This window comes from Dipteris shenzhenensis, chromosome 11 (assembly GCF_047967505.1).
Source record: "Dipteris shenzhenensis isolate YYH24624 ecotype China chromosome 11, Dip_SZ_1.0, whole genome shotgun sequence".
NCBI classification, from domain to species: Eukaryota; Viridiplantae; Streptophyta; class Polypodiopsida; order Gleicheniales; family Dipteridaceae; genus Dipteris; species Dipteris shenzhenensis.
The window spans coordinates 36804-48117 of NC_141606.1; the positions used below are offsets into that span (position 1 = coordinate 36804).

At 43.4% G+C, this 11314-nt stretch overlaps 1 protein-coding gene across 2 annotated transcripts; it reads left to right on the forward strand.

Annotated features, from left to right (window-relative positions):
- The first annotated feature begins 4256 nt into the window (after window positions 1-4256).
- On the forward strand, window positions 4257-10852 carry LOC147896441 (non-specific phospholipase C1-like). Of its 2 annotated transcripts, XM_087381076.1 has the most exons (4): window positions 4257-4448; window positions 4590-6042; window positions 6211-6387; window positions 10385-10852. In XM_087381076.1, exons 2-4 carry the CDS (start codon window positions 4893-4895, stop codon window positions 10678-10680), a joined length of 1623 nt encoding a protein of 540 aa, XP_087237202.1. In that variant the 5' UTR covers window positions 4257-4448; window positions 4590-4892; the 3' UTR covers window positions 10681-10852. The 2 variants fall into 2 exon arrangements, with proteins under 2 accessions (XP_087237202.1, XP_087237201.1); XM_087381075.1 differs by having other exon boundaries at window positions 4257-6042.
- The last annotated feature ends 462 nt before the right edge of the window (window positions 10853-11314 follow it).

Here is an 11314-nt window from a genome sequence, read left to right on the forward strand (position 1 = left end):
ATCACATCACGAGTATCTTATAATCATTCATGACTAAGCTAGCTAGTTGTTTTGTAACATCAAATATTATCGTATAGAGACAATGGACTCTAGTCTACAGCTTGCAAGTCACATCTCAAAATTGAAATTCCAAAATCCAACCAACAAGAAGGCTAGGTTGCAAGACAATCAACTACCATCATATGAACATGAAATACAAAAGTTAGAAATTCATTGATAAATCAATCATTATATAGGTGTCATGATTGAACATTGATATATCATAAAATAAAGATCAAGATGTAAATTGAAATGAAGTCTAAGGTCACATGCCAAGAGTGATCTAGTGATGTGACTGAGCAAACAACCTCACTCCTATTGCTTCTTTTTTCCCACCCTTCTTAGTGGGTGGAGATCCAAAACTTATCTCCCCCTACTTTGAATCTCTTTTAGTGGAGATCCACAACTTGGCTCCCCCAACTTTACCTTCTTGTTTGATGGAGGTTCATTAGCAATCTCTCCATGGATGTCCTGGACAACTTCCACCTTCTCCTCCCTAATGGTTTCATGAGGTAGGCACATTTGATTTATCCACATAGTAGGAAATGGATGTTTACATAATCTACATGTCGATGTTGCCATCACAAATACTACAAAGCAACAGAAGTGCACATGGTGCAAACATAGGGGCCATCAGATGTGGCAATCATCTATGATGTGGCCACCACATATCATACACTTTTCACCCTGTAGCATCTCTAGAGGATAACTTCCATATCTTGTTGAGAGTTGTGGTGCCATGCGCACATAATTAGAGGCTAAGGTATGGTATAGGAATGTATTAAAGTAGCCACCCTAAGATGTGGACTACATGATGTGGATATGTGGATTGAGGATATCCACAAGGAGAGATGTGGATGAGAGGATCACACATGTGTTGACTATTCAAAGGGCACTCTCTATATAAGAGGCCTATCATGAATTGTTGAGAACACATTGCAATAGAGGAATGCACATTCACTCAAGATTCTGTTTATGAGTCCAAGCTAATCTATCTTGGAACCTAATTGACTTGAGGTACATGTCATGAGCATTCTCTTCATCATGTCTCCACACAGGTTCCATCCACCTTAGAGCGCTCCATAGATCCTGAGGCATGCATGCTTTCTCATGGTATCAGAGCTCCCTTGCCTTCCACTGAGGCATTGTGATCCGCTTGTGAGAGTGAGATACAGATCGATCGAGAGATTGAGACCAATTGAGAGACCATCCTTTCATTTTTTGATGAAAGATATTTCCGTCCATTTGATTGAAAGAGATTTCCGTTCATTTCTTGAGATTTCTTCTTCCTGAGTGAGAGAGGATTTCCATTAAGAGTTCCTTGAGAGATTTTTTGATTTCAGAGTTTTGAAAGCTCTATTTCTATAAAGTTTATTCTTCTAGAGTTCTGTACTCCACTAAGAACCATCCATGAGCTTCAACGCCTGCTTTCAAAAAAGCTACACAAGCTCGACCTTCAATGATATTCTACAATCCTCAAGCGACTCAGGCTCAATGGGCCAATACACATGAGCTCTACCACATGGACCAATAAGCAAGACTAGTTGCAACCCGCGAGTTGCAACTCGAGAGCTGCAACCTGACCTCTCCAACAACTCCAAGCACATATGGTAGCCCAAGTTACAATAGTCAAAGCTCCCTCACAGCCAACACCTTTTGCCAGCAACAAAGTACCTAGCTCCTCAACAGCAATACACAGAGCGTCGAGCATCAACAACTATTGCATATGACTGCGCGCCCTACGATCTAGCAAAACAGACAGCTCCCACTCGTCCTAGCGCCTCCAATTGCTTAATTGCAACGACAGACTCTAGCTCGACCTCCACAAACACACAACTGGCTCAGCCACAACTTTGTCAACGAAAGCTCACACCGACTCAGCAGCCCCTCACGGCTCTCTGCCATAGCACTCCAGCGGCCCCTATCATCACAAACCTTTACAGCTTTTCAGGCTTCGTGTGACTTTATAGCGTGCGATTTTTGGCCATTACTTGCAGATCACGTTTCTGGTCCTGAAATTCTAACAAACCCAAGAATTAGCGAGATCAGCATTCCTGAGTCTTGTGAAAGGAGGCTCCGCAGCAAAAGGAGAGGAACTATTGCGTGGGTTTCGATGAGGGTTCATGCTGTTTCGAGATTCTGCAAGCATCCACACAACTTGCCATAACACTGCGCCACTGCATCGCCTTCTCCAACCACCGAGCCGCGACGCCATCCTTGTTGTTGCTGAGAATTTCTTCACAAAGTCTTTGGACCTTGGAAGATGCCACGTGGCAGGTCATCTCCAACTAAGGGTTAGCTGAAACTAACCTTAGGTTTAGGGGTGCTTCAATAAAAAGACACGTGGCAGATAATAACTAACCAAGGTTAGTTAGAAGCACTCTTGGTTGAGTTTGAAATCACTATAGTTAAGTTAACCTTGGTTAAAGTTTGTGGTTAGGTTCAGTTGGACCATGGTAAAGTTAATGTAACCTTGGGTTAACCTAGTTTGGGTCAAAAGATTGCCAAGTGCCACCCCAAGCACAGTCCCTTTGTAAGCACAGTCCTGCAAGCAACATATGAACAGCCAAGCCACATCATCAAAGGCCCCTCTTCTTCACAAAAACTTCGACAAGGCGTAACTTCCAATCCAGGAAGAATTTGGAACGCTCCAAAAAGGAAAAGTGATCGTCTTTTTAAGCTCTACATGCCTGTCAAGTCAGAATCATTGTTAGCAATTAGACACTACCAATATTGAAAGAAATCAATTGGTAAGACCTTTGCAACAAATGGAAAAGCGACGCATGAATGCAAAAAGCATGCCAAAAGCACAAGTGCATGAGATGACCATAGCATAGAGCATGGCATCCACACATAAAGCATCAAGGCACATGGATCTCTCCTTTCCTCATTTGCTCCCCTCTCCAGCTCCTCTACTTTTACCCCTCCCCTTTTCCTATTCCACTAACTAATGCAATTTGTTTTTTTTGAAGCCACTTTTCCCCTAAAAGGGTCATAGTAGTTCCCTTAGAGGGTTATAGTAGCTATGCCAATTTTGTCTTTCATGCTCATATCAATGTTCACAGAGAATTTGTACAGTTATAGGATATATATATAGACCTATAACTTTTGAACTTGTAAGTTTTCCTTTTCCAAGTTTTGGCGTTTATAATAAAATTTGCAAGTTTTGAAATTAGTAAGAATGAAATCCTTGTGGAAAGTTGGAAATTTAAAGTTTGCCTTTTTTTTTTGTAAACACAAGCTCATATATTTCATTAAGTCCTACATATGGTGGGGGCCTTTCTACTTTTGGCTTGAAAAAATACAAAGATAGTATAGTCTTTTAAGTGTCCCTAACTTCCTTTTTTAAGTCCATGATCCTTATTTTAATTCATGGTTATTGTTTCCAGAAGCTAATATGTTACTCCTGAGGCCACACATGGCCTTTAAGGTAGGTTCAATGCCACTAATGGCACAATGCTTAAGCATGCACCATACCTCAAGAACGGATCGAGATGCATAATGGGTTCCCATTGTTTGTCAAAGGAAACTCATTTGGTGGTGCTTGTAGCATAGAGATAAAGCATCACACTGATGAGTTCTTTGCACACTCCTCCACCCATTTGTAGCTTTGAAAGACATTCATAAAGCGATTCGCCTTACACTAGTCCCTTTGAAGATGGTAAAACAACCGTGGCAATGCGATGCAATCAACTCTCATATGTCGTCCCCAATGCACCTCATGGTGGTCTAGTGTCTCTAAAGGGAAAATGGAGAAAGGACAAGTTTCTATATGACGTCTTCCATATAAGAGAAGAAGGCCCACTTGAAAGCAAGAGGACAACCTATCCGGTGATTACGAGGGGATGGATGTACATGGGAGCAGAGCAAGTGCAAAGATGATGAAGCCATCTTACTCTAGGGGCTCGGACTTTGTTGGGGGAATATCGGTTGCTTTGAATGGGGGTGGGATAGTGGATCTAATAATTATTTTCAAAAGTGGCAGGCGGGGGTGGGAGGGGCGTGGGCCAATCCTACAAAATATGCGGGTGCGACGGCTGCCCAATGGGTTCAAGACGCGTGGCGTGAGGGGAGGAAAAATCAGGTTTTGGGAAAAGAAAAATAAAAGCGGGGCTGGCGGCGGTAGGTGTATCAATTTCCCGGCAAGATAAAAGAGTTAATAAGTAATAATTTGCATGCATACGTCTCTAATCTCTTCTCTTGTTCGATCAATCGTAGTTCAAGTTCCGAAATTCGACCAATGTGAATCACGGCACTCAATTTCGGAATTGCTTCGCATCAGCTGCTCAAATCGCATTTCACCCAAATTGGGGCCGATTCTCCGCTTTTTTTATTAGTACAAACTTCCGGGGACCCAATTCCTTGAGACGGGGGGAGAGAATTCTCCATGCCCTGAATTTCAAACTTGGGTAGGCAAAGAAAATTCCATCTCTGTCTGTTTCAATTTGTGCGACTTTCGTCCTGGCGTCCAATCACCCACATCATCCCTTTCCTCAATTCTCGCCGCTGTCTGTCGTGGCACCCTCTCATCCTTTTCCTTTCCTTTGCAGCTAACGAGTTTCGGTCAGGGGTCCAACGATCCAACCTCCAAGTTGTTACTATTGTATGCACTGCTTCTTCGTCTCTGCGATCGTAGCAGCATATAGGGGCCTACCGGCATCGTCCTCGGTATATGTTGCTCCGTGCAATTGGGTTTGCGTCTCAAAGCAGCATATGCGAATTTTTTTGGCATCAAAGTTTAACTTTTCCGCTGACCCGATCCCATCAGTAGACGTGCAACTCTACTCAACTAGATTGGTAGAGCTTCAGGCTGCAAGAGCGCTCTTGCAGGCTTTTGACCTTGAGTTCCCCAAATGGGCGCTCTCTGGTTGTGTAGTTTTGGCCAGGGAAGTATTGTGAAGGCACAAGATTTCAAGATTGCTCTTAGACTGGCCTTGCTGTTGCTCCTGGTAATCTTCCCAGCTAATGGCGTGCTGTCAAAAATAAGGAAACACAAAATTACTGGCCCGATCAAGACTGTGGTTGTGCTGGTGATGGAAAACAGGTCCTTTGACCATATGGTAGGTTGGCTGAAGAGGTTGAACCCCGAAATTGATGGTGTTACAGGCGGAGAATGGAATCAATTAAACACGACGGATCCCAATTCTCCTTTCGTGTTCTTCAGCGACGATGCCGAGTTTGTTGATCCTGATCCTGGACACTCTTTTCAGGCAATCAGGGAACAAATTTTTGGAGGGAACGATACTACAGCAGATCCTGCTCCTATGAACGGCTTTGCTCAACAGGCGGAGAGTATGGAGAAAGGCTTCTCCACGACTGTCATGAGTGGGTTCAGGCCGGAAATTGTGTCTTCTTTAACCTCCCTTGCGATGGAGTTTGCTATTTGTGACCGTTGGTTTGCTTCTGTTCCAACATCCACGCAGCCAAACCGGTTCTACATCCATTCCGCAACTTCTCACGGGGAGATGAGCAATGTGAAGAGAGACCTAGTTGAGGGTTTCCCACAGAAGACAATTTTCGATTCTATTGAAGAAGCAGGATTGTCTTTTGGTATATACTACCAAAACATCCCTGCAACGTTATTCTTTCAAAACCTTCGAAAGCTCAAGCACATCAAGAATTTTCATAAATTCGAACTTTCATTCAAACGGCATGCACTCGAAGGGAAGCTACCTAATTATGCAGTCCTGGAGCAGAGATATTTCGACCTGAGTGTCTCGCCTGCTAACGACGATCATCCTTCTCATGATGTGTATCAAGGACAGAAGCTGGTGAAGGACATTTATGAAACTCTGAGGGCTAGTCCGCAGTGGAATGAAATGCTATTTGTTATCACGTACGATGAACATGGTGGTTTCTACGACCATGTCCCTACCCCTGTTCGGAATGTTCCTAATCCAGATGGATTGAGTGGTCATGTCTCTGAATATTACTTCGATTTTGATAGGCTCGGTGTACGGGTCCCAACGTTTTTAATCTCCCCGTGGATTAACAAGGGAACAGGTGCTGCCTCCTTTCCTCTTTTGTTCTCAATCCTATCGTCAGCCTCAATCCATTGACTTATTGGACAAATTCTGTTGTTTTAAATTGATAGTTGTTCTCTTGCGAACTACCGTATCATTAGATGAGCAAATGACAATCGCTTCTTTTGCCTTTTGAATCTCCTGACAGTCTTGCATGAACCAAATGGCCCGACCCCGCATTCTCAATTTGAACATTCATCATTGCCGGCAACAGTGAAGCAACTCTTCAATCTTGACTCTGACTTCCTCACACTAAGAGACGCTTGGGCTGGTTCTTTTGAAAGCATCCTATATGAGCGAGACACACCAAGGACAGACTGCCCAGGTTTGATCTTCTGCACTACTGGTCTAGCTCATGCTGAAATAACTAATGTAAAATAATACCTAGGCTTTCCTTCACTTCTCAAGTTAAAGCTATTGTGGGTGATTGTTTGTGGTAAGCCTTTAAATTGGCCCCTTTCATGTGCATTGGTACGGACATTTATGTAGATCTCGCCGTAAACGTCCTCGGCATCGATGAGAGAGTTGATGCTTGTGGCTTTGTTCAAACCTGCAGGATACCTTTTCGAAGAATAGAAATTAGGGAACTATCCATGGAAAGTAGGGACCTAACATCGACAGGTGTCCTGATAATTGTTAAGGGCAAAAGCTATGCCTTTGTGTATTTTTGTTTCAGGAAAAAACTGTCTTCCTTTTCTTCCTGCCATCTTGAAGGGCTCCAGTTCAGACCTTTACATTTCTGTCTTTTTCCATGGCCTATATTTGTCATAGCAAGTTCAAAATGATAGAACTGTTTTTAGATGAATGATGCTCGTATTTTCAATACCAGAGACAACTAAGTCACTGTTGCTAGTGCTACCTTGCAATTAGGGAATTTCCTCAAGAAAATGGGAACATGATTGGGAACTTTACATCATGAGTCATGATACTCAAATGCACATGTGATGGTAAGGGCTCCCTGCTTTGTGTGTGTGTGTGTGAGAGAGAGAGAGAGAGAGAGAGAGAGAGAGAGAGAGAGAGGGTTGTATTACCGCCTTCGGGAGAGGCCTCTTGGGCCTATGAGATAGAACAAAGAGAGAGAGAGAGAGAGAGAACCCCATGTGCTTCTGCTCTTTCAATTATATGTTCTTTAAACTTATTTTCTCCATAGTCCAAATCTTCCAGTGAACCCTTCCATTGTTCAGCTGCCAGTTTTCTTTGGGGGCTTATAAAGCCTCCATGACTAATAAATTAATTATGACTGCTCCGCTGATGTGCATCTTCCACCACCTCCCTATGCACACCTTCTGAATCCTATCTTCTCAGTTGGTCATTAGAGATAACTTATCTTGTAAATCATATCCTGTTTTATACGTTGATATTTGTTCCTTGTGATGGATTTGCTTTCACGAATGAGTGAGGAGGGAGGGAGGGGGAGAGAGAGAGAAAAGAAAGAAAGTCTATTAACATCCACTGGAGACCAAAAGGTCTATGGGACAGCAAGAAACCCTCTAATACATCTGCTTTAGGGAGGGCACATGGTAGCTCCCAAGGAGTGCGAACACAACCCCATTATTTTAGAGTACCTACATAATAGTCTGAAAGAGTAAAGCGCCATACATCAGTTAAGATTGAGAGTCTTTCAGTTTTGATTTAAACTCTTTGATTAGGGCTACGCCTTCACCCATTTTCCATCCTTTTTGGCAGCCCTGAATTTAGCTAATTCAGTTGCCTTATTCTTGAGTTGAGCTAATGTAAACTCCTATGCTATCCATACTTTGGTACCCTTCAACTTGTAAGATTGTCGAAGAAGCTTGATCTGCATATCTTTTGACTTCAGTGTAAGGGTTGCATGACCTTTATAGTGCATAATAGAAGCTATCTTGGAGTTGTCATCATCCTGCTCATCATCATCCACCCATCCAATGTTGGGCAAGCTTGCTTTGATGTTTGTCAATATTTCACTATATGTGTCCTCTAATCTTCAATGCATTATCACATCTAGCTACGTGTTCTTTAATCTCTGTTTGAATATCAGACTGACTTGCTTTGGTGTGCCCACTTCCACAGTCACTTCCTTCTTAGCAGTTTGTACTTCAATGTGAACAAGATCTTTGACGGTAGAGACTAGCTACAGAGTAGGGGGGGAATCCTTACAAGATTTTGCAGCCTCATCAATTACTGCCTGCTTACCAGGCCCTTCCAGAATGTGAAGTCGAGCCTTTACTTCTGCCAGTTCCAATCGTAGTTCTCTCACTGCCTGCTGCAGATTAAAAATCTGATCTTGTTGTTCAAGGATGGGTCGTTTTGGGCCTTCTTGTTGGTAATTCCGTGCATATGGAGAGGGTGTCATGGCTGCAACTGTAGAGTACCGAATCCTGATGGAGGTTAAAGGAGTTGAGGGGGACTTGGAGGAGAGGGTAGGCCAATCCATAGTTGGCTGTCCATTTGAACCCCCTAGCTTAACCTAACCCCGGTTGGGTTGGGGGTTTAGCCCAACTCGGAGATAGGGTTAGTGTGTTTGTTGCTAGCTGAGGTAACTGCTGGCTGAGGCAAAGGGCTGACGGGTGGAGGGCTGCTAATGGGCTGTACGGAGAGGTACGGGCTGCTGAAGGAGGCGTACGGACTGCTGACGGGCTGGCATGGGCCGCTGACGGAGGGGTACGCTGCTGCTGATGGGCGACGGGTTGTACGGACGAGAGGGAGAGAAAGAGGTGCGGAGAGTTATGTACGGACGGGAGGGAGAGATACGGAGAGTTGCGTATGGAGGTACGGAGAGAGAGAGGAGGGATATGCAAGAGAGAAGGAAAAGAGAAGGAAAGAGAGAAAAAGAGTAGGAAAAGAGAGAGAGAGAGAGAGAAAGAAAGAAAGAAAGAAACTATTATTATCGTCCTCTGGGGGCCTGAAATCGACCCATGGGACCCAATGGAATGTTACTAGAAGTCTCCTTCTTTGAGGAAGGGTGGAGTGGACAGCTAGCATGTTGCTACTTGTGTAATACATTGGTCACGGGGCAAGGACCTTGGTAATGTAATTGCCCAAGGCTGCGAGGTGAGGATGGGAAAGCAAGCTCTCCAAACCGTTGTGATGCTGCGTGACATTGCTGAAATCTTCTCTTAGATGCTCATATCGCGGACATGTCAAAAGAACATGTGCCTCATTTTCCACTTCATCTAAGTTGCATAGCTGGCAGAGTCTTTGTTCCCTTGATACTCCTTCCCATGCTTTTTTCTCCACTTCTAGGGAGTGTGATCGAGTTCGGATGATTGCGATGCTTCTTCTTGCCCTGAGAGAGATAGGTGTGCATATATATTTGTGTGCTTTGTTCTCTTTTTGAGAGTATGTGGTCCAATAGTTGGGGTTGATGTTCTCACAATAATATTCATATTTGGTCCTTTTCTTCGCTGATTGCCATTTACTGTGTAGTGCTTCTAAAAGGGCTGTAGAAAATGTCCTTTTCTCCTCTTCCCTTGGCATTGCATCTAGGTAAGAAGCAACTTCCCATCTTTGGAACCAGCCTTTAATGTCATACCCCCATCCAGATGATAGCATCTTGCTCTTGTTTGTTTTTTGAGGTCTCTTGCTTGCCTCCCATGCTCTCTTTGGTAGCCTATGTGCTTGCATATCTTGAATCCTCTTTATATATTTAGAGAGAGAGAGAGAGAGAGAGAGAGAGAGAGAGAGGTGTGGGGGAGAAGGAGGGACCTGTGTTTGTGTGTATGCCTGCACATGCATGGGTGTGCATGGGGGGCGTGCACATGAGTGCGTGTGAGGGCGGACATTCCCATATCCCTGTCATTATAGTTGTTTTAAATAGTATAATTTTATTTGGCTTGGGATTTGCTGCTCTAATTACACATGTTGTAGCTGTCAATGATTGCACGTATTTTCTTGCTTGAAGGTCATCTCTCTCTTCATGCATGCCTCATTGATGATTCCCTACTTCCCAGTTGTGGTTGATTTATGTGCTCTTACTTTAACTACCCTTAATCCCCTTGCCAAATCCAAAAGTTCCCTTAGTGTTGTTTGGTCCTTGAGTTATACTGGAAGGTTGATTTGCTTGCTCGGCCACAAAGTGTGTTGCTTGGTTCTCTTAAAGGGACCAATAACATCATTTATCTACTGCTCTAAATTGTTGCAGAGGAGCTTCCATCTCCTAATTTATGTGCTCTTAATTTAACTACTCTCACCCCCTTGCCAAATCCAAAAGTTCCTTAGTGTTACTTGTTTTGTCCTTGAGTTATGATGGAAGGTTGATTTGGTTGCTCAGTCACAAAGTGTTTGGGTTGCTTCTCTTAAAGGGATCAATAACATCATTTATCTACTGCTCTAAGTTGTTGCAGAGGAGCTTCCGTCTCCACCATGGCCTCTTCGTCCTTCACCTCCAAATGAGGATCGAGAACTTTCAGAATTTCAGGAGGAACTGGTCTTGCTTGCTGCCCAGCTTATTGGTGAACATTTTTTTACTGACAATGAATCAATGACAGTAGCTCAAGCAAATTTGTATGTGGAGAATGCTGTCGCTCGTTTCATGGAAGCTGGACAAATGCAATTGGATTCTGGGTTCAATGAATCTTCATTTGTGGAGGTGAAGCCAGGTTTCATTACGGGAGGAACTGGCATGTTCAAGGATGTGTAATTACAGGGGAGAGTGAGTGCCACAATTTGCCAAATGCAGAATAGAGTTCCATGATTCTATTTTGCAAAGTCCTGCTAATATGTAGGCTTGATGCGCTTTTACATCTGCTGAACAGGTTCCTTTTCTAATTATTCTATGCAGGGAAGCACAGTATATGTAAGTACACTTGCCACTGCATTTTACATACACTTGCCACTGCATGGCCTTTAGCAACATCTACATCACAAAGTTTTTATGGGTAACAGAATATAACCTGCATGTAGAATGATTGGAGTCCATGGCTCATTATCCACTGTATTAAGGTATTAAATGGAATTGAACTTCACGGTGTCCAGGTTAGCATGTTTGGCTGAGTACTTTGGTGGTTGGCAGACAATTGCTAGAGTACAAGCAATGTATTATCTTGATCTGTTTGTAAATTATTTCAGGATTTCTTTTGTTACTACCCCTGAAAAGGCTCAATCAGCAGTTCGCCCATTGCAGACATTCACTCACTTAGGAATTACTCCCCTACTCGCCCTTCCACCTTCTCCCCAAATGTGCCTATTTATGTTGATTGGCAATGAATCTATTTGTTTGTAGGCACATTCAAAGGCTATGGTATTGTGGCAAGATTCATTTTCATATTTAAAAA

Excerpts from the sequence above, each read along its gene's own strand:
- LOC147896441 (XM_087381075.1), top strand. The coding sequence starts at position 4,893 with ATGGGCGCTCTCTGGTTGTGTAGTTTTGGCCAGGGAAGTATTGTGAAG. Across the intron at positions 6,043-6,210 it reads GTGGATTAACAAGGGAACAG|TCTTGCATGAACCAAATGGC; the intron begins GTGCTGCCTCCT and ends ATCTCCTGACAG. Across the intron at positions 6,388-10,384 it reads ACCAAGGACAGACTGCCCAG|AGGAGCTTCCGTCTCCACCA; the intron begins GTTTGATCTTCT and ends AAGTTGTTGCAG.